At 41.3% G+C, this 24,119-nt stretch overlaps 1 protein-coding gene across 1 annotated transcript in view; it reads left to right on the top strand.

Annotated features, from left to right (window-relative positions):
- The first annotated feature begins 21,467 nt into the window (after window positions 1-21,467).
- The window catches only part of LOC129824826 (radixin-like), a 49,164-nt gene continuing 46,512 nt past the window's right edge, over window positions 21,468-24,119 (top strand). The window contains exons 1-2 of the mRNA XM_055884331.1: window positions 21,468-21,564; window positions 22,630-22,736. Of these exons, the coding sequence (XP_055740306.1) occupies window positions 22,725-22,736 (12 nt within the window). The 5' untranslated portion in view covers window positions 21,468-21,564; window positions 22,630-22,724. The remainder of the gene's footprint in view (window positions 21,565-22,629; window positions 22,737-24,119) is intronic.

Raw genomic sequence — 24,119 nt, forward strand, 5'->3', positions numbered from 1 at the left:
GGGATTGGGTGACTAGTCAGGATTGAGGGAAGGTGAACGGAGCAAAGTACAGAGAGATATTTAATGAAAAGCTGCTCCAGAGTGCTCAAGACCTCAGACTGGGGCGAAGGTTCACCTTCCAACAGGATAACGACCCTAAGCACACAGCCAAGACAACGCAGGAGTGGCTTCCCAACAAGTCTCTGAATGTCCTTGAGTGGCTCAGCCAGAGCCCGGACTTGTACCCGATCTAACATCTCTGGAGAGACCTGAAAATAGCTGTGCAGCGACACTCCCCATCCATCCTGACAGAGCTTGAGAGGATCTGCATAGAATAATGGGAGAAACTCCCCAAATACAGGTGTGCCAAGCGTGTAGAGTCATACCCAAGAAGACTCAATGCTGTAATCGCTGTCAAAGGCGCTTCAACAAAGTACTGAGTAAAGGGTTTAAATACTTATGTAAATGTGTTATTTCAGTTAAAAATGTTAAGACATTTGGCAAACATTTCTAAAACCCTGTTTTTGCTTTGTCATTGTGGGGTATTGTGTGTAGATTGATAAGGGGCGAAAAAAACATTTACTCAATTTTAGAATAACGCTGTAACGTAACAAAATGTGGAAAACGTCAAGGGGTCTAAATACTTTCCGAAAGCACTGTAAATCTGAAATGTCATACTACAAATTGCAATAAAAGATCACAAATCACCTTTAAGTAACATCAAACCAAATATGGAGTTGATTTGAATTGATTTCAGGTGATTTAGACATTATTTTTTAAACATGCTTACCTGCCCCTATCACTTCCATAGATTTTTAGCTAGCAGTGGCTAAAGTTAGCTGAAGAAAACTGAACAATAGATTACAGTTTCTCCTGGCCCATACTACTTTCAGGGTGAGGAACCATCTAACATCAAGTTGTAAAATACTGAACTATTTCTTTAACTACTGAAAACACTATCTACTTTTGAATTTAGTTCAACTACAAACAAGCTAATGTAGTTAAATTACTAATTGAACTACTTGCAGTTCACTACTCCCCAACACTGCCATTTCTCCACAGTCCATTCCCCTAACCACTTGACTACGTGCGATTGACTGTTTTCCAAAATGCACACTTGCGTTCTCCCGTTCTTTCAAGGGTGATCTTTCTAGAACACCTGAGAGAGCACACTTATGTAAATTAGATTTAATTTTCAATACATTTGCAAAAATGTCTAAAAACATGTTTACACTTTGTCATTACGGGGTATTGTGTGTAGATGGGTAAGGGAAAAAAAACGATTGAATGGATATTCAGGTTGTTACACAACTAAATGTGGAATAAGTCAAGTATGAATACTTTCTAAAGGCACTGTAGCGGCTTAAGTCATCCATAAATCAGATTAAAAGCCCATTTATGCTTGACCCAAAATATGGTTGGAGGCTTCATATGGAGGGTGTGACGCAATTGCGGAGCCTCTCCGCATTTTTTTATTTATTTATTTTATTTCACCTTTATTTAACCAGGTAGGCAAATTGAGAACACGTTCTCATTTACAATTGCGACCTGGCCAAGATAAAGCAAAGCAGTTCGACACATACAACAACACATAGTTACACATGGAGTAGAACAAACATACAGTCAATAATACAGTGAAAAATAAGTCTATATACAATGTGAGCAAGTGAGGTGAGATAAGGGAGGTGAAGGCAAATAAAATATATTAATAAATAAAAATATAAAAAAGGCCATGGTGGCGAAGTAAATACAATATAGCAAGTAAAAAAACACTGGAATGGTTGGTTTGCAGTGGAAGAAGGTGCAAAGTAGAGATAGAAATAATGGGGTGCAAAGGAGCAAAATAAATAAATACAGTAGGTAAAGAGGTAGTTGTTTGGGCTAAATTATAGATGGGCTATGTACAGGTTTGACATGATTGATTGACTGACGTTCTGTTTAAACACAAACTCACTTCCCTGACAACTTCCTTCACAATAGCTCTGCTCTGCCGCAAGAAGTACAAAAGCCCTGAAGTCTGCGGAGGCCGCATTGCAGTAAATGCTGTCCGGCCACTTCAGAGGTTGGCTTGACCATGCAGAGCCTTTTAGTCATCCTAATAACAAGCTACCGTGGTAAGGGTCTCTGGTCATTTCCATGTAATAGGACCCACGAGCACCAACATGTGAAGTTCATAGGATCGTGTCAAATTGGGTGTCAAAAGAAAGTCTATATTTGTGAGAAATCGGCAATGGAGAGATGCCACCGTAAGGATAAGATACGGGAACGGGACATGGCAGACATGGCTGATGTCACAGGGATACATGTCACCAATTCTCAGCACAATAGATGAAATAGATCAGTTGAAAAAGTAAATATCCATTACCATGTGTAACAGAGGTGTTTTTTTAGGGTGCTGAGTGGTGGTTTGCTCGTGTGATGAGTAACCTTGCCTGAGACCTGAAAACGTACAGTATATTAGCTCCCCGTGTGAATGCCAAGGCTTAAGTTCAGAGGGATAACAGAGGCTCTCTTATGTGTTCGGTCACCACAGCATGAGGTTCAAGACAGACTGTTCGGTGGGAAACAGAAGTGAACTATGACTTTCTTTATCTCTGTTTTCTGAACCGGATTATCGGATCGCCCAGCAGCCGGAGGTGCTGGTGAGGGAAATGGTGGAGAAGATTGCAGCACGGGCGTTTGCCCAGCACTTCCTGGCCGACCTGCTCCCCTCGGTCTACACCACGCTGAGGGATCATGGCTACTTCTACGACCCTGTGGAGAGAGGTCAGTCTACCTCCAGGGCCTTGTGGATTGTCCCTTGACCCTTTCCCCCGACACCTTCCCTTAGACTTACAGAATCAAGTTACATAAGAGGTCATGGTACGTGAGAGGGTTAATGCACAAGGGAGTAGAGCAGGGACAAATTCTGTGATTTTCTACACCATCCTGTAGATTGTTCTAAAACCATTATTTGGTCAACAGTAATAGCCTTTGCATCATGTTGATTCCTGCTGTCGTGTCTTTGGCTATGCCGGATTATGTGATATGACATGCTATTCTATAAAATCCTTTCTCTGTAATTAATATTACCTGATTGAGCTAATCATGTAAATGTAATTAACTAGAAAGTCACCACAAAATAATATTTATAGATCAGTTATCTTCCGAATAAACTCTTAAAGACCTAGTAAAATTTTACATCAATAGCAGTCAATATTAATCGTCACCTTATGTCAGTCTCATCTGAAAGTTGTAAATTCTTGGTTATCTTCACAAACCCTGGCTAACAAGTTGAATCAGCAATACAAAATTGGGTTTAATTATTTATTTACTAAATACCTAACTAAATCACACAGAATTACATATACACAGAATGAATCATACCTTGATTACAAATTACGTCATAAAGGAAAACGTCCCTAGCGGACGGAACAGATATGACAGCTGGTTACCCAAAGGAAAGGGGGCTGGGTTTGAGTGAAAGAGCGGGAAGACTGAAGAACAAAGGGAGAAGCGATATTTCTATCGGGCCGTAGGCATCTACTCTATCATAATTACAGAATCTTATGCATTCTAAATTACCACCCATTTGGAAAAGGAAAATGCAATAAATATTTACTCTGAGCTGCGCTTCGGTAGGTTGGTGGTAGATGGAAGGCCGTGTTGCCCAACAGAGTCCTTTGTCCTTTGAAGAATGTCTCTGGTGGTAAACTGGATACGTTGTAGTAACGTCGTTGTGTGGTAGATGGGATACTCTGTCTGTTCTTTCCTAGCCCACGTTTGCAGCTGCTGTTGCTAACTCAACGGCTAGGAGGTGTCACTTCTGTAGTGAATAAGAGTTCAAAGTTCATACCATTCGCAACCAAAGCTCATGCTGAGGTTGGCTTCGTTCTGTAGTTATTATCCGAACCCTTCTGACATCGGATCGTCATCCTAATGTACCCGGAACAGAAGGTTACATTTTCATCAAGGGCTTATATAGTGGAGGGAGAAGGGTGTGTTTTCATAGTTTTATAACCCATGTCTCTTCACAGGGTCGGGCCACTGATTGAGCAGAGCCCTAACCTTGTGAAAACCCAAATCTCTCATTTGGAAGCTAAAATTACATTTAATCTTTTCACCAATCATTTTATATTTAAACATTTGAATTGCACAACAATTCCATGTGAATCTGATAACCATAATGTGTAGACTTTCCACTGTACCATTTATGTCATCCTATCATTGATGAGAATGTCTCAGATGACAACCGAACTGACATCATATTCATTAAGTACCAACGCATATGTTCAACTGGTTGGATTCCCAAAATATGGTTCATTTCCCCCCACCTTCTGATATTCCCAGAATCTCTGTTTAACAAAGGCTATTCAAGAGTCCCTCTGTAGAGTCAAGAGCGAGGGAAGGGAGAAAGGTATTTATGGGGGGGGGGGGGTCATAAACCTTACCCACAGGCCAACGTCATGACACTGCTATGAAAGTATCTGCCTCTCCATATTCCGCGTTTGCCTACTGTGTGAGCGAGCCACTCACCCCCTCTCTCCACTGTGCACATGGAGGAGGGAGATATGCATTCTGATAAGCACAAGCATATACAGTACCAGTCAAAAGTTTGGACACCTACTCATTCAAGGGTTTTTCTTTATTTTTACTATTTTCTACATTGTATAATATGGAATCATGTCGTAACCAAAAAATGGTTAAACAAATCAATATGGAATTATGTAGTAAGCTAAAAAGTGTTAAACGGATTTTTCAAAGTAGCCACGCTTTGCCTTGATGACAGAGTTGCATACGCTTGGCATTCTCTCAACCAGCTTCATGAGGTAGTCACCTGGAATGCATTTCAATTAACAGGTGTGCCTTGTTAAAAGTTAATTTGTGGAATTTCTTTCCAACTTAATGAGTTTGAGCCAATCAGTTGTGTTGTGACAAGGTGTCACGTTCCTGACCTTATTTCCTATATTTTGTCTTTGTTTAATATGGTCAGGATGTGAGCTGGGTGGGCATTCTATGTTATGTGTTTCTATGTTGGGTTCTTTTCAATTAGCCTGATATGGTTCTCAATCAGGGGCAGGTGTTTTACGTTTCCTCTGATTGAGAACCATATTAAGGTAGGCTGCTCACACTGTTTGTTTGCGGGTGATTGTTCCTGTGTTAGTGTTTATGCCACACGGGACTGTTTCGTTTGTGAGTTTGTTCCTGTTCGTGCGTTCTTCGTTGTCTGTAAGTTCTCATGTTCAGGTCTGTTTACGTCGTTCATTGTTTTGTAGATTGTTAAGAGTTTTTTCGTGTTCGTTTTTCTTTAAATAAATCATTATGTCTTCATACCTCGCTGCATATTGGTCCGATCCTTGCTCCTCCTCAGACGAGGAGGAGAACGAACATTACACAACGTAGGGGTGGTATACAGAAGATAGCCCTATTTGGTAAAAGAAAAAGTCCATATTTGTCAGAAGGTAGCTGGTGCATGAAGTCAGGCACAGGAGAGCAAAACGAGTGAGCAGCAACGTACTACTCAAAAATCAAAGGCACCAGGTACACAAATACACTTGACCAAAATACCAACGGTAAATATAAACCAGCCATCATAAACCGAACTGAACATAGAAATAATCACGGACAACAAACATGGGGGAAACAGAGGGTTAAATACATGAACATGTCAATGGATAATGAAAACCAGGTGTGTAGAAAATAAAGACAAAACCAATGGAAAATGAAAGATGGATCAGCGATGGCTAGAAGACCGGTGACGTACAAGGAGAGGGACCGACCTCGGCGGAAGTTGTGACAATATTATGGCAAGAACAGCTCAAATAAGCAAAGAGAAACAACAGTCCATCCTTTAAGACATGTATTTTATATTTAACCTTTATTTAACCAACCTTTATTTAAGAACAAATTCATATTTAAAATGACAGCCTACACCGGCCAAACCCAGACAATGCTGGGCTAATTGTGCGCCACCCCATCAAAGCCAGTTGTGATACAGCCTGGATCTGAACCAGAGTCTCTATAATGATGCCTCAAGCACTGAGATGCAGTGCCTTAGACCTCTGCGCCACTGGGGAGCCCAGTTAGCATTGACTGACATGAAGGTCAGATAATTTGAAGGTCAGAAAATTTCAAGAACTTTGAAAGGTTCTTAAAGTGCAGTCGCAAAAACCATCAAGCGCTATAATGAAACGGACTCTGATGAGGACTGCCACAGGAAAGAAAGACCCAGAGTTACGTCTGCTGCAGAGGATAAGATCAGTAGAGTTACCAGCCTCAGAAATTGCAGCCCCAAAAAATGCTTCACAGAGTTCAAGTAACAGACACATCTTAACATCAACTGTTCAGAGGAGACTGCAGGAATCAGGCCTTCATGGTTGAATTGATGCAAAGAAACCACTACTAAAGGACACCAATAAGACGAAGAGACTTTCTTGGGCCAAGAAACACGAGCAATGGAAATTAGACTTGTGGAAATCAGTCCTTTGGTCTGATGAGTACAAATTTGCGATTTTACCACGTGTCTTTGTGAGATGCAGAGTAGGTGAACGGATGATCTCTGCATGTGTGGTTCCCACCGTGAAGCATGGAGGAGGAGGTGTGATGGTTTGGGGGTGCTTTGCTGGTGACACTATTGTTGATTTATTTAGAATTTAAGGCACACTTAACCAGCACGGCTACCACAGCATTCTGCAGCGATACGCCATCCCATCTGGTTTGCCCTTAGTGGGACTATCATTTGTTTTTAACAGGACAATGACCCAACACACCTCCAGGCTGTGTAAGGGCTATTTGACCAATACGGAGAGTGACGGAGTGCTGCATCAGATGACCTGGCCTCCACAATCACCCAACCTCAACCCAATTGAGATGGTTTGGGATGAGTTGGACCGCAGAAAGAAGGAAAAGCAGCCAACAAGTGCTCAGCATATGTGGGAACTCCTTCAAGACTGCTGTAAAAGCATTCCTCATGAAGGAATCCCGAGTGGCGCAGCGGTTTAAGCACTTCATCTCAGTGCTAGATGGGTGTCACTATAGGGTGTAACTACAGACACTCTGGTTTGATTCCAAATAGCCGTGATTGGGAGTCCCATAGGGCGGCGCACAATTGTCCCAGAGTTGTCCGGGTTTGGCCGGGGTAGTCCGTCATTGTAAATAAGAATTTGTTCTTAACTTCTCTGCGCTACGGATCCCTTTTACGGGATCATTTTCCTAAACAACCGCTGAATTGCAGGGCGCAAAATATTACTAAAAATATTTATAATCATGCAATCACAAGTGAAATATACCAAAACACAGCTTAGCTTGTTGTTAATCCACCTATCGTGTCAGATTTCGAAAATATTCTTTACAGCGAAAGAAATCCAAGCTTTTGTGAGTGTATCAATCAATGCTAGAACAGCTAGCCCCAAATTAGCATGGTCACGAAAGTCAGAAAAGCAATAAAATGAATCGCTTACCTTTGATAATCTTCAGATGTTTGCACTCACGAGACTCCCAGTTACACAATAAATTTGTTATTTTTGTTCGATAAATATTATTTTTATTACAAAAAAACGCCATTTGGGTTGCACGTTATGTTCAGAAAACTACAGCCTCGTTCCGGTCCTGAAAGGCAGAAGAAAATTCCCAAACGTATCAGATTCAAAAATATTACAAAAAATATTTATAATCATGCAATCACCAGTGAAATATACCAAAACACAGCTTAGCTTGCTGTTAATCCACCTATCGTGTCAGATTTTGAAAATATGCTTTGCAGCGGAAGCAATCCAAGCTTTTGTGAGTGTATCAATCAATGCTAGAACAGTTAGCCTTATATTAGCTTGGTTAACTTGGTCACGAAAGTCAGAAAAGCAATAAAATGAATCGCTTACCTTTGATAATCTTCGGATGTTTGCACTAACGAGAATCCCAGTTACTCAACAAATGTTCTTTTTGCGCGATAAATATGACTTTTATAACAAAAAACGCCATTTGGGTTGCGCGTTATGTTCAGAAAACTAAAGCCTCGTTCCGTTCGACAAAAATTCCAAAAAGTATCCGTAATGGTCGTAGAAACATGTCAAATCTTTTTTATAATCAATCCTCAGGTTGTTTTTAACAAACATAATCAATAATAATTAAACCGGACCGTAACCTATTCAATAAGAGAGAAAAAGAAAATGGAGAGCTACCTCTGACTCGCAGGAACGATTCAGAGGACACTTGACTAGTTTTGAAGAATCTCGCTCATTTTTCAAAAAATAAAAGCCTGAAACTAAGTCTAAAGCCTGGTCACAGCCTGAGGAAGCCATTGGAAAAGGAATCTGGTTGATACCCCTTTAAATGGAAGAAAGACGGGCCAGGAAACACAGGGGGGAAAAAATCACTTCCGGGTTAGATTTTCTCAGGTTTTCGCCTGCAGAATCAGTTTTGTTATACTCACAGACAATATTTTGACAGTTTTGGAAACTTTGGAGTGTTTTCTATCCTAATCTGTAAATTATATGCATATTCTACAATCTGGACCTGAGAAATAGTCCATTTACCTTGGGAACGTTATTTAAAAAAAAAAAAAAAAAATCTGACCCCTAGCGTCAAGAGGTTAACTGACTCGCCTATTTAAATTAAGGTACAAAGATGGTTGAAAGAATGTCAAGAGTGTGCAAAGCTGTCATCAAGGCAAATGGTGGCTACTTTGAAGAATCTAAAATATATTTTGATTTGTTTTACACTTTTTTGGTTACTCCATGATTCCATATATGTTATTTCATAGTTTTGATGTCTTCTTCACTATTATTCTACAATGTAGAAAATAGTAAAAACAAAGAACAATCCTTGAATGAGGTATATATATATATATATATATATATACCTCATTCAAGGATTGTTCTTTGTTTACCTCATTCAAGGATTGTTCTTTGTTTACCTCATTCAAGGATTGTTCTTTGTTTTTACTATTTTCTACATTGTAGAATAATAGTGAAGAAGACATCAAAACTATGAAATAACATATATGGAATCATGGAGTAACCAAAAAAGTGTAAAACAAATCAAAATATATTTTAGATTCTTCAAAGTATATATAGTATATATATATATATGACTGTTGCTCAAATTGCAATTGCGGGAAAAATACAATTTTCAAAGCAACCACTATTGTTCCAATTACAGAGAGGAGAGGCACAGATTTCTGTGGGTATATCATTTATTTCTTACCTTTATTTTGTATTGAGTTCATGGCACCACTTTACTGGCACCCCTTTCTACCGGTGTAGGCTATATAGTATGGTTTTGATGCACCCTCGGAGCCGAGCAGAGCGGCTATTTGCCGTGAATAGGCCATCAAGTAGCCTAGGACTGGCTCTGGAAAGATACATTTACTGATAGATTAGTCAATTAGCCTATTCATGGCTATCTAGCAACAATATCATCTAGCTAAATGTTTTGAGTTCCCACTTCCTCAGGTGGTGAATAATAGGCTATAGCCTAGACAGTGGTGGAAAAAGTCCTCAATTGTCATACTTGAGTAAAAGTAAATATAAATATTTTATATAAAATGACTCAAGTAAAAGAGAAAGTCACCCAGTAAAATACTACTGGAGTAAAAGTCTAAAGTAAATGGAATTGCTCAAATGTACTTAAGTATCAAAAGTAAAAGTATAAATCATTTCAAATTCCTTATATTAACCAAACCAGAAGGCACAATTTTCTAGTTGTATTTTTTTATTGACTGACGGATAACCAGGGGCACACTCCAACTCTCAGACATAATTTACGAACCAAGCATTTGTGTTTAGTGAGTCTGCCAGATCAGATGCAGTGGGGATGACCAGGGATGTTCTCTTGATAAGTGTGTGAATTGGACCATTTTCCTGTCAAAATGTAATGAGTACTTTTGGGTGTCAGGGAAAATGTATGGAGTAAAAAGCACATTATTTTCTTTAAGAATGTAGTGAAGTAAAAGTAAAAGTTGGCAAAAATATAAATAGTAAAGTACAGATAACTTTAAAAAACGACTTAAGTAGTACTTTAAAGTATTTTTACTTAAGTACTTTAAACCACTGAGCCTAGGCCAATATGCACAAAGATGCCGGAAAATTAATATTTGATAAGCTAAAAATGAATCTGATAGCCTAATTCTGGATCCTATTTTGACAGGTTGTGTATCACAATATCAATCATGCATTCCCTGGATATGTTATATGAAATAGCTTCCTTTTTAAATCATAGGCCAGGGTTTCCCAAACTCGGTCCTTGGGCAACGCCTGGGTGCTCGTTTTGGTTTTCGCCTTAGCACTACACAGCTGATTCAAATAACCAACTCATCACCAAGCTTTGATTATTTGAATCAGCTGTGTAGTGCTAGGGCAAAAAACAAAACATGTACCCAGGGAGGCCCCAGGACAGAGTTTGGGAAACCCTGTGACATAGGCTGCCATCTGAGTTGTCTTACTTGACACGGGAAAAAAATGGTCTATAGAGCCCTGCTGCTAATGTAAAGTAACTGTCCCTAAAAACATTTTATTTTTGCATTTATTGTTATCGAGCAAAATATTACATTTATTGCAATATTACTTTTTGTCCATATCGGCCAGCCCTACAAGAGGTTGTTCAGTTTTAGCGAATCATTGCAATGCCGACCTTTGACTCCCCAGCCCAGACTGAGCTTGAAGATCCATGTATAGTTCAATATTGTCCAAGTACCAAAATACAAAATATTTTGTTCTCAAGATACATGGATATTTACAGGGTTTAATATTCAATGTGCTTTTGTGTGTGTGTGTCCTCTTATTATCTCCAGATACTGAGACTGGCTTCCTCCTGTGGCTGATGGCTCATGCCGGTAACACTTTGGAGAAGAACTAAGTGGCCAGAGCAGTAGTAAGTCGATGGAGGCATTTCTGAGATTTTTCAAAGATCAATACTTGACACGTCTAACCTGTGCAGTTATCATAGGCCTACCATGAAAGTGCATTTGTTGTGAGGCCCTCTGAGATTTAACTGGCCATAAACATAAGTTTAGCACCATCTAATGGTCATTGTTTAATACTACAGAGGCCATTGTAAGTTAGAGAACCAGCCACCCTGGCATTGACATTGTTGCAGTGCTGAATCAAATATCCTACAAAGACCACGATGCAGAAGCAACATATAACATGCCATTTTAAAGACATGTGTTATACCTATGTAATATCTGTGTTAAACCCACAAGAGTGCTAGACCCACAGGGGTTAAACCCACCAAGGTACTCATATGCAGACCAACATAGTTATAACATACAGCATAGAACAGAATCGAACCTCTTCGTCTTGGTTACAGTGCTCATCCATGATGTCACCCAGAAGTGGCTGGAGCTGTTCAAGCAGGTGGAGCCCCAGGACCCCTCGTTTCAATGAGAGCCTGTACCACTATGGTGGGACATACAGGTAATTTCAGCAAATCCAAAATAACCAGCATGAATAAATCCACTGTCTGTATACTTATGTTAGTTATTTGTTTTAGTTTAGTTATTTGATATTGGAGCCAGAACCATCGATGCTGTGAGGGTGTTTTTGTTTTTTAAATGAAAGAGAGCTCCCCATTCTGTCAGGCCTGAATAACTCGAGTTTTCATACACATTTTTCATTCGTGATACATGCAAAAGTCAGACTTAAAAGCGCCCATCTCAAGTTTGGATTCAGCCGAACGACGGACGACATGTTTCTCATGCTGGCCTACACCACTCAACAGCACATCCCTCAAGAGTTGCAATCAAACTGATGATCGTAGGACGACATATATAGCTGTCTGAAATCACAGCCATGTATTTAGAGTTGGGCCATTGGGGTTTCTGCATTATGATGCATTTACCCGAAACTGTATAAAGAATTCCATATGGAAGCCATTCTACTGGGCACAAACTGGTTAAATCAACCTTGTTTCAAGGTACATTTGTCAATGTATTGTGATCTGGACTCTATGTGGAAAATACATTGGATTTGAAAAAAGTAATCAATGTAAACTGTTTTGAGGGTAAAATTTCAACCAGAGAATTATGTCATCATGGTAACACATTTTCAACATAGACAAATCTTGTATAAAACATGTTGAATTACACCTTTGAAACAATACCAGGTCTTCTACGTAATATCCACTATAAGAAAAAAATCTGTAGACCGGGCAGCACTTCCTACTTGGGAGTTGATAGATCTACAGCTGTCTATCCCTTTGGTCTCCCATCTAGGGTTTTAACCAAGCACAGCTTTGAAAGTTGTCAATGACCATAACTAATGTGCTATCGTAAGATTGATTGTTGATAAATCTCCACTTAATAGTGTCCTGTTGATATTGAAGTCATTCCAGAGGGTAGGTTCAACAGAGAAAATTAAATGTAACCATACTTTATCAATCATACACTACATGGCCAAATGTAGGTGGACACCCCTTCAAATTAGAGGATTCGGTTATTTCAGCCACACCCGTTGCTGACAGGTGTATAAAATCGAGGACACCGCCATACAATCTCCATAGACAAACATTGGCAGTAGAATGGCCACATTGAAGAGCTCAGTGACTTGGCACCGTCATAGGACGCCACCTTTCCAACAAGTCAGTTCGTCAAATTTTTGCCCTGCTAGAGCTGCCCCGGTCAACTGTAAGTGAGGTTATTGTGAAGTGTAAACAAACGTTTTGGAGCAACAGCAGCTCAGCCGCGAAGTGGTAGGCCACACAAGGTCACAGAACGGGACCGCCGACTGCTGAAGTGCGTAAAAATCCTCTGTCCTCGTTTGCAACACTCACTACCGAGTTCTAAACTGCCTCTGGAAGCAACGTCAGCACAAGAACTGTCCGACAGGAACTTCATGAAATGGGTATTCATGGCTGAGCAGCCACACACAAGCCTAAGATCACCATGCGCAATGCCAAGCATCGGCTGAAGTGGTGTAAAGCTCGCAGCCATTGGACTCTGGAAAAGTGGAAACGCGTTCTCTGGGATGTTCGCCCCCCATGGCAAATATTGACCAATAGCAGATCATGCCATTTTCATGTGTAACTAAATTAGAATCCAAATTAGAGCCCTGCACGTGAATGAATTTTAAGCCCTACCCTACCCAGGCACGCTTGCTTCTGCCAAATTTAAGGCCTGGTCCTGTCTGAAGTACGAAATCAAAAATAACTTCCTCCATTAGTAAACCCATTAGCTGCTCCTCTCTGTCTGTTACTCGCTCTCTGCGTGAAGCTCGCTCTGCATGCGTGACGCTTGCTCTGCATGCGCTCTGCTCATGGCGGCTCTGAGCCTGAGTATCCATAGCAACGGCTCCGCTTGGAATGCTCTGCTCAATGAAGAGACATGAGACAGCATTTAGCTGTTAGCTACTTTTCATCACTCAACTCCGACAAAACTCAAGGAACATTATTTTCTGTGAAATAATCTCTCCTATCTTGTATTTTACGAGGGTGAAGCACTTCTGGCACCATGTTATGATCCTAGTCAGATATGACTAGACTGCACAGCAGAGCACGTGCAAATGGCTCAGCTTCAAAATGTTAGTGATCAATATAGTAATACCCAAGCCCTGCCCGTACCCTAGTTGTTGATGGAAAAAACAGGACCTACCCGGGCCTAACCCGATGTATAATGTCGGGGCACGTCGGGCTCAGGTCAGGTAGCAGTGCTCTAATCTAAATTAACGTTTTTAACCACACAATTCTGTAAAAAGTGGGGGATGCTTTACAGCAGTCTTTACACCTGACAACACATGACAATTTTACAATTTTGCAACTTTGCAAAATAAACCCTACTATTATAGCCATTCTAGTCTGCTCCTAGATCTGTTTGTGCTATCTAAAGCCTCAGTAGTTTTGTATCTATTTGTATCAGCATGTTAATCCAAGGGTCCTGGCTAAATGCAAAAACACATCAGGATTACTGATTGAGCATTCCGCTCCATTCAGACAATTCCATCACTCCTGTCTGCCCTTTTTACAAACAGAATTTAATTACATTATTGGTTGATATCCTGAATGAACACCATTGGATTATTACGGATCACTGAATGTTCCCTTTTTCAATGTTTAATCTAACCCAGGCAGCACAGCACCTTTTTAATGATATGCACCATACGTAATGTAATCCATTACAAAGTTAATCTCTGCTTCTGTGACCTGAATGTTAACACACACCATTTGTTTTTTGTCCGTTTTCTTTACAGGGAATGCATTTCGATACTAAATATTTGTATTTTCTATTATGTTTAGATTTTATTTTTTTATCTAGGCAAGTCAGTTAAGAACACATTCTTATTTAAATTGACGGCCTATCCCGGCCAAACCCGGATCACAGCTGGTTGTGTCTGCTGGAATCGAACCAGGGTCTGTAATGACACCTCTTGCACTGAGATGAAGTGCCTTAGACCGCTGCGCCACTCGGGAGATTTAACTCTTACTTTTTTAAACAAATCCCATTAATCTATGGATTCATGTACAGTGCTTTTATACTAGTTTCTTATCCTTACCCAAATCAAACTTTATTTGTCACATGCACCGAATACAACAAGTGTAGACCTTACCGTGAACAAGAAAGAGTTAAGAAAATATTTACCAAATAAAACGAGACTTTATTCAGGGAGTACCGGTACAGAGTCAATGTGCGGGGGTACAGGTTAATTTGTACATGTAGGTTGGGTTGAAGTGACTACGCATAGTTAATAAACAGCTCCTAGCAGCAGTGTAATAAACAATGTAAATAGTCCGGTGGCCATTTGATTAATTGTTCAGCAGTCTTATTGTCACGCCCTGATCTGTTTCACCTGACCTTGTTCTTGTCTCCACCCCCCTCCAGGTGTCATCAATCTTCCCCACTTATCCCCTGGGTATTTATACCTGTGTTTTCTGTCTGTCTGTGCCAGTTCGTCTTATTTGTTCAAGTCAACCAGCGGGTTGTGTCTCAGCCTGCCTGACCCTGACCCTGCCTGTCACCTTTGCTGCTACTCTGGATTATTGACCCCTGCCTGCCTTGACCTGTTGTTTGCCTGCCCCTCTTGCAATAAACATTGTTTCTTCAAGTCTTACCTGAAACCTGATACTTATGGCTTGGGGGTTGAAGCTGTTAAGGAGCTTTTTTGTCCTAGACTTGGTGCTCCGTTACCGCTTCCCGTGCGGTAGCAGAGAGAAGTCTATGACTTGGGTGACTGGAGTCTTTGATAATTTTTTGGGCTTTCCTCTGACACAGCCTAGTACAGTATATAGGTCCTGGATGGCAGGAAGCTTGGCCCCAGTGATGTACAGGGCCGTACACACTACCCTCTGTAGAGCCTTACGGTCAGAAACCCGAACAGTTGCCATACCAGGCGGTGATGCAACCGGTCAGGATGCTCTCGCTGGTGTAGCTGTATAACTTGGTGTTTTTGGACCATGATAGTTAGTTGGTGATTTGGCCACCAAGGAACTTAACTCTCGCCCCGCTCCGTTAATGTTTATGGGGCCTGTTTGGCCAGCCATTTCCTATAGTCCACGATCAGCTTTTTTTGTCTTGCTCACATTGAGGGAGAGGTTGTTGTCCTGGCACCACACTGCCAGGCCTCTGACCTCCTCCCTATAGGCTGTCTCATTGTTGTCGGTGATCAGGCCTACCACTGTTGTGTTGTCAGAATTTAATGATGGTTTTGGAATCATGTTTGGTCGTGGGTGAACAGGAAGTACAGCAGGGACAAAGCACACACCTGAGGGGCCCCAGTGTTGACATGTTGTTGCCTTATTTGTTGTAGGCTCATGTTTCAGTAGCCTATCATCTGCAACTGGTTGCTTGTTTTATTTTCCCACTGTTAGTCATTTTACCAAAATGCTGTTTGTATGTCTCTTTAAATGATGCTGGTGTTCAATCACTCAATTCCTGTTTCTTTTCAGAACAGGTCTGTAAAACTTTAATTTCATAATTTCTCATACATCCTCAACAACTCTATTTGTACTAGCCTATAGTTGAACGTAATCTGCTACCCTTTGCATTGATGAAAAGTAATGTTAAGGCCTACAGTGCTTGGCATGGTCAGGAGCTCACTGGAGCTGAGTACCATCACCTCAAAGTGTCTACTGCTTGAGCTCCTGTTCCTCTTAACGAATATTAGCTCAAAAGTATTGTGGAGCTTCTGCGCCTAAATGTAAACAGTACCAGCACCCAAAATTAGTTCAGCCAACTATTTTAGTCCAAGTCAAGCACTGGATGTTTAAAACAAAACACAGTATGCTATATTTTAAAATGATTGAAAACAAAACCTTAGCCTTGGTCAGTCGTTATGCTAAATCGTTAAAGACATTTGCTGGAAAGTACATCTGGTTTCAGAACACATGTACAGTATCTGTTTAAGAGAGTGCAAAGGATTGCATCACTGCAATTTCTTCTTTACAAGTGGCCGTTTCTGTACATCAGACTACATGTGGTGCGCTCTGACCTGTAGTTTCACTTCAGGATTTAACTCCGATATATACTGTTCTATTTTAATCCTGCTCAACTATTGGTCGGTGTACAGTTATGAAACCTCCCCAACCCCATTCACTGCGCCTCCTAGGTTGAGTTTATACAAGGACGTGTGATTCTGACGCGCGCTATTCCTCAACTACACAAATAGAAACGAATGTCTCGTAATGCAAATATACACGTGCATTTAATATTTTGCTTTTGCTTTTTGACACCCTGGCCATTTTGTTATGCCCCGTTTATACTAGGAAGGGGCATTGCGCGGTGAAACATTGTAAACCATTGGGCTTGTTCAGCCCACGAAGTGAGGAATTTGTGTATGGAGGTCAATGATTGTTGAATTTGGTAAACAAAAAAATGAATTTCTCATTAGCTACGTGAGGCTTATTTGATCGAATAAAAGTTTGGTAATGGTTGGGTAGTTACAAATGCACTGATATAGGTGGACGCGCGTGTCATTTCGGCAACTTTGAAAAAACAAATGAGTTGTGCTGTTGTCAGCGAGAGGACTCGTGGATATAACCCGTATTTGCGTGGAGAATTCCCATTTTAAGGGCTTCCATCATTTTATAGTAGTCAACTAGTTCAGGATTCCTATGAGTTTGGAGAAATCAACCAATTAAGAAGAAAATGGACTAGTTGAAAATGGAGATTGCCTTTAATGGCACTTGCCCATGCTGTCACAGACGCTACAATAGCACAGATACAAAGATTAATCCTCTGTCTCTATGGCTTGTTTTTCACTCGGGTATCTGCCCTGTCATTGGCTAGAACTGTCCCACCTGATCTTGCCTCCTCCTGTCTGCCTTCCATCATTCGGGGCATATATTTCCATTGTTGAGCGGTCACCCGAATATCTTGTCAATATAATAGACCATCTTTGACTTGTTTTGTATAATGAAGCAACCGACTGCAGACGAAAGTCGAGGAGTGAAGTCTGGGGAGGTGCGTCTGCTACAGCCGAAAGTCGGAGACTGTTGTGAGTTTTCCAACATCAAGGCTCAGTGCAACATGGCAGTGTTGCCATTGTTTCTAAAAATGTTTATTTGTAATGCCGAAATAAACATGTCTCCAACTACCATATCACACACACCATTTGTAAATATGAGTTTACATTGTACTACCAATTGGGGAGAGACTCAAATATCACATTAAATGTACATATCCACTGTATACATATGAATCGCAGCAAAGTGGCTTCCTGTTTCAGTCACATCGTTGGTCCCGTTTGCATGGGTCAAACAAAAACACCAATGATTGGTTGAAAATGTGTGCCTCCCAGAATGCAGGCGATGGCTGAGGGGCAACTGCAAAAAAATTGAAGTCAACTGCAGTTGAAACTAAATTACATTTGATCGCATGGATGTCATGCAGTCGACATGTAGGCACAGTTCGGCCAATTGTTATCCCCATAATGTAACGAACTTTGAAAGGTGGCGACCAACGATGGTCACAGAGTTGACAAAAGTATCTGCTCGAACACACCCATTCACTTTCAATGGAAGGAAAGCAAGAGAAGCGTTGTGGGTGGGGACCATTGACAGAAGGTTTTCACCAACAACTAATTTGGCAGGAGAATTTACACCCCCATTCATTTTCAACAAGGGCACACGGAGAAATGTGCAGGGGATTATGGGAAGGTGAGCGGGAACCCTGCTAGCTGTAGAAAAAGGTGAACTCTGCTCTATTTGATGCAAATTTCAAGCGAAGCATTGGTGCAAAGCATTTGTCAAGAGGAGGCCGCCTCTGGTCAAAACCCACTGTGGGCGATGCGAACAGGCGAAAGGGAAATGAACAGGGTGGGACTAAAGTTGGGAAAGCTGAACGTTATCTTCCTTAATATTGCGATGCTAGTGACCAATCGAAGCAAACCATAGATTCCAACCCCTACCTGATTTGTTGACACGTAGCACAGCCTAACATACTTGTTGATACCCACATGAGGGAGACTAGCAAAGCGAGTGGCGCTTCTGAGCATGATGAGCGAGAGGGCAGGACTAAAGTTGCAGAAAGCTAAACTTCATTCAAATCCTCTGCAATGTTAAGACGCAAGTTACCAATCATAGCTCACCATAGCTTCCAACCCCGACTGGATTGGCTGACAATGGCTGTTGACACTACCTAGCTCGCTTACACAATATATACAGTGCATTCGGAAAGTATTCAGACCCCTTGAATTTTCCACATTTTGTTATGTTACAGCCTCATTCTAAAATGGATTCAATAGTTTTCCCCCTTTATCAATGTACACACAATACCCCATAATGACAAAGCAAAAACAGGTTTTTAGACATTTTTTCACATTTATCATAAATAAAAACTGATATCACATCTACATAAGTATTCAGACACTTTACTATGAGACTCGAAATTGCGCTGAGGTGCATCCTGTTTCCATTAAACATCGTTGAGATGTTTCTACAACTTGATTGGAGTCCACCTGTGGGAAATTCAGTTGATTGGACATGATTTTGAAAGGCACACACGCCTGTCTATATAAGGTCCCACAGTTGACAGTGCATGTCAGAGCGGAAACCAAGCCATGAGGTCGAAGGAATTGTCTGTAGCGCTCCGAGACAGGATTGTGTTGAGGCACAGATCTGAGGAAGGGTCCCAAAAAAATTCTGCAGCATTGAAGGTCCCCAACAACACAGTGGCCTCCATCATTCTTAAATGGAAGAAGTTTGGAACCACCAAGACTCTTCCAAGAGCTGGCCACCCGGCCAAACTAAGCAATCGGGAGAGATGGGCCTTGGTCTGGGAGGTGATCAAGAACCTGATGGTCATTCTAACAGAGCTCCAGAGTTCCTCTTTGGAGATGGGAGAACCTTCCAGAAGGACAACCATCAGGCCTTTATGGTAGAGTGGCCAGACGGAAGCCAGTACTCAGTGGAGTTTGCCAAAAGACTCCTAAAGGACTCAGACCATGAGAAACAAGATTATCTGGTCTGAAGAAACCAACATGGAACTCTTTGGCCTGAATGCCAAGCGTCACATCTGGAGGAAACCTGGCACCATCCCAAGCGGTGAAGCATGGTGGTGGCAGCAGCATGCTGTTGGGATGTTTTTTGGCGACAGAGACTGGGAGACTAGTCAGGATTAATGGAAAGATGAACGGAGCAAAGTACAGAGAGATCCTTGATGAAAACCTGCTCCAGAACACTCAGGACCTCAGACTGGTGTGATGGTTCACCTTCTAACAGGACAACGACCCCAAGCACACAGCCAAGACAACACAGGATTGGCTTCAGGACAAGTCTCTGAATGTCCTTGAGTGGCCCAGCCAGAGCCCGGACTTGAACCAAATCAAACATCTCTGGAGAGACCTGAAAATAGATATGTATCGAAGCTCCCCCATCCAAGCTGCCAGAGCTTGAGAGGATCTGCTGAGAAGAATGGGAGAAACTCCCCAAATACAGGTGTACCAAGCATGTAGCGTCATACCCAAGAACACTTGAGGCTGTAATCATGCCAAAGGTGCTTCATCAAAGTACTGAGTAAAGGGTCTGAATACTTACGTAAATGTGATATTTCAGTTTTTTGTTAATTCATTTGGAAATATTTAGCCAAAACAGTTTTTGCTTTGTTATTATGGGTTATTGTGTGTAGATTTACGAGGGGGAAAACACCCATTTAATCAATTTTAGAAAAAGGCTGTAACGTAACAAAATGTAGAAAAAGTCAAGCGGTCTGAATACTTTCCGAATGCACTGTATCACTCTTTGCCCTATCCCTCTGTACTGGTACAGATCTACTACTCACACCACTCCTTTCAGGATCCCTCCACCTTGACACATCTTCCTCTACTTTCTTCTCTGTCTCAGCATACAACAGTTTCTGCACAACTCTAACCCTGAAACTCAATCTTCCTCTCTCGCACTGGACATTTCTGATCCCCAGCCCCATGGCCACTCTTACAGTCAACACATAGCACTACTTTCCCCAATGCTACACATTCCTTTGTCTCATGCTCTTCTATACACTTCTCACACCTAGGATCCTCCCTCCTACACACTGCTGCCACATTCCCATAAGCTTGACATCTGTAACAACGTAATTCCGGAACAAACGCTCGTATGGGATAACTTATATATCCTAACATCACTTTGGCGGGCAAAGACTCAACATCAAAACTCAAAAGAACAGATGACTTTTGAATAGCAGAAACACAACAAATTATCACCAGACCACCCCTGGTTGCCTTCACCATTCCACAGCACCCAACTTTGTTTTCACCCACCATGAAACCACAAATGGATCAGCCAAAAGGCAAGGGTCCACTTTTTCAAAAAATGGCACTCCTCCCGTCAGACTCATCTTTATCCTGACCCTCTGTGCAAGCCTCGGAACTTCATCACACCTACCCCTTCCAATCTCTTCCATCACACCTACCCCTTCCAATCTCTTCCATCACACCTACCTCTAACTCACTCTCATTTCTCCTCCTGTCTTCGATCCGGCGTGCAGCTCACTCTGCTTAAACTTTCTACCATTCTTCTTTAACAAACCATCTCCCATTTTCCCACCATTTTTAACCGATTCAAGCTCACCCTCTTCCTCCCTCTCTCTCTTTGACCTCCTCTGCCTTTCTTTTCCCCACCATTCCTCCTCCACATTCCAAGAATTTGTCTCCTTATGATAATACTGCACTTCTCCTGACATACATCTTGTTATTGCCCTCTCAAGGGATGCAATTTTTTTGTGCTCAGCTCCTACTGTCTTTGCTAAGGCTAATGGCTGCCGGACTTTGTGGTTCATTGTGAGCAGACATACACAGGTAGTCGAAACTTTGCGATTCAACCAGTGAAATGAAAATGTGCTAGTTCTAGCTTGTGGTTTGGATAATTCTAGGATAAAAACGTCTATGATAAACAGAGCCAGGCTGAAAAATCCCCATTTTAAAAAATGGAGTTGTTGGCATATCCCTACTGTAAATCATTTATGCACTTTTCTACAAGCTTGCATGACTTCAGTTCTTAGTACGTGTCATTGATGGGAGTTGCTGGAGTACGAATGACAAACAGGAACTCATGCAAGCTGGCGTTAATAGTAGGAGCGCCGAGGTGAGCGGTGCAGCCATATTGCCGCGCTTCGAGTTCAGCAGAGGGGAGTATCCGCGGCTGCAGCCTTGCCATAGAACCATCTCATCTCAAATCCCACTTGCTCTGGTAAGACATTCTACAAAGTAACAATGTATAGCGTTATCTATACTTCGAATACTTATGTGAACGCGAGGCTGTTGAGCGGAATAGGGATGCTCACTACTTTGTTTCCGCACTTGTTGCAGTACTTCTGCTGCCTCTTCGCTATAAGGGGAAAAACATCTCCAACAGGTGTCTGGGATTATTATAGTGGGGACATTTTTGTCGTATTTGTCCTCCAGAAGCCTATTCGAGTCATGTCAAATAATTCACTTTTCGATAATATCATGACATTTTACAAATAAGTGGCTATGCCAAATTCACTGATTAACCGAGTAAACCAGCTGTAGATTTGGGTTTGGTAGGTGGACTCAACATGTTTTCTTTGAACAGAACAAGCCAAAAAATCCCTACCATACGCGTTGAACATTGTATCTATTTTAACACACGTCGTGTAGCCTAACCGAGTCGGGTTTGTTACTTTTGAAATAGCTTAAACAGTTTTGGCTATTATTAAATACCCTAATATGCGTATCTTCTTCAGAAGTGAATCAAGCTCCTGGCTATCTTGTGATTCCAACTGATCAAGTTGTTACATTTGTAACAGACCCCAATCGCAACAAGTAGTTTTGTAAGTGTCTGTCCCTGGCGGATAGACCACTTTGTATCCACGTTACACCCAGTAGTAGGCAATATGAAATTGGAAAATGAATCTGTTGTACACGGTGCAGCATATAGGCTACATCGAACGTCCCCCCTCATCATTTTATCCAAGCAAGGTTCACACATTGATACAGTTGTGGTGCTGAAGTAAGGATCACACCTTGATGTAGTATTGGTGCTCAAGTAAGATATTTACCGAGGAGGGTGGAGACTCCCAATGTCTTACGGTGTTTTTGAGATTTATGGTATAGGCTCGTTTAATCTAAACCTCCATGTTTATTCATAATAATGACTCGTACGGCTGTACAAGGGCTGCGTCAACCAATCTCTATTTCGCAGCAGCGTTTCAAAAAGGAAGGGTAGTCCCATTTGACTAAGTATCACCCGGGTGGCTGAAACTCGTTTTTCCTCTTTCGCTCCCTCTGACAGGAAGGCACTGTGGAAACGTCATCTCGTAGGCTATCCGAGGTATTTGGAAACCAAAGGTACAGCTCCGCGCACAGACCCAGGAGAAGGAAACAAAAATGCCTAAAGCTGTAAGTATTGCTGTAGTTTTATTGATTTCAAAGCTTTTCATGTATTCCGAGAATTTCTGAGTTGCCTGAAACTATGCTTGGTAACTATGATACGTCGCCAGTCATGAGTCGAGATGGGAGTAACCCGGGCAAGCAAGAGACTTATTGCCACGATGTCTACACGTGATGAGAGGAGGTATTCATGGCAGTCTAGAGATGGGAGCTATTTGTGCTATAAACATGTATAATGTTTCTATGATTGAATTTGTAGTGTCACTTGTTGATGAAAATGAAAACTTTGTCCTCACTTACAGAAATACATTCTGCTGAATTGGGAATATTGAATATGAGAATAAGAATTTGGCCTCTTGTAAGTGATCACACTGTCTGAATATGTGGTTTCTCACATGAAGTTGAGTCATTTTTCACTAGTCTTACTCTCACAACCTCTTTATTTGACCTAATGTAATATCTTAGCAGTGACCTACCTAGGTATACAACTGCCCAGCTTTTTGTTGAAAATGTGCCTTTGAAAGCAATTCCCACAAGTGTAGCAACACAATGGACTTTCATTACTTTAGCTAGAGAGGAAGTAAAGGATCATCTGACCATAATGGCCAGAGAAATAAAAAGTTTATTTGATTTCTATGGAATATCACACCAGCCTCTAAAATCACGTGCTATGTTTCAACTGAGACATTTCTACTTTGCTTTTCCTGGGGTGCTAATAGCCGTAATGGTGTGCGATCCAGAGAGAAGTTGATAGTTGAACAGTACACTGTATTGTATTCACAGTTAGTCCCCCACTTGTCCAAGACACCCCCTAGTCGAAGTCTCGTGGAGTAATAAAGAGTGTTGGTTTGTTTTGCCCTGGGGTTGTTAAGTGACATCATCAGTGTGGCGCTGGCTGCATGACACAGTTGCACTTTCTGTCACTCCTCTGTTAGGCAAGGCTTTCCAGTTTTGTGCCTAATGGCAGATTGTTTTCTTTTCCAATGAGGCGTAATCATTGATTTACTGCTACTGGCTCACTTCTCTCAACATGAATAACTGAAACTTAAGAGTTGGAGCAAGGCATTAAATATTACAATGGCAAGTTATTACTAAGTTTTAAGTCTGTTTTTAATGAACTTGGTCTTGCATTTTTTGTTTTTGACCTCAATCGTTTTGCAACTCAAATTAATCCTAAAAATGCTGAGTTGTTTAATTTATAGCGTTGGTTGGGCAACATAGGTGTTTGTGTTTTGGCTGTGGCTGCTACACACTGACTGGAAGGGCTTTTGGGAAAACTGACAGGTAGAGTTTCATTGACATGATCTTATTGAGATTCTGTATTGTGCTTTGTGACACAAAATCCTTTTTACTGTGAAAGGTACACGTTAAACATTTCTCTATTATATAGAG

The sequence above is a fragment of the Salvelinus fontinalis genome, chromosome 27, assembly GCF_029448725.1.
Source record: "Salvelinus fontinalis isolate EN_2023a chromosome 27, ASM2944872v1, whole genome shotgun sequence".
Lineage (NCBI taxonomy): Eukaryota > Metazoa > Chordata > Actinopteri > Salmoniformes > Salmonidae > Salvelinus > Salvelinus fontinalis.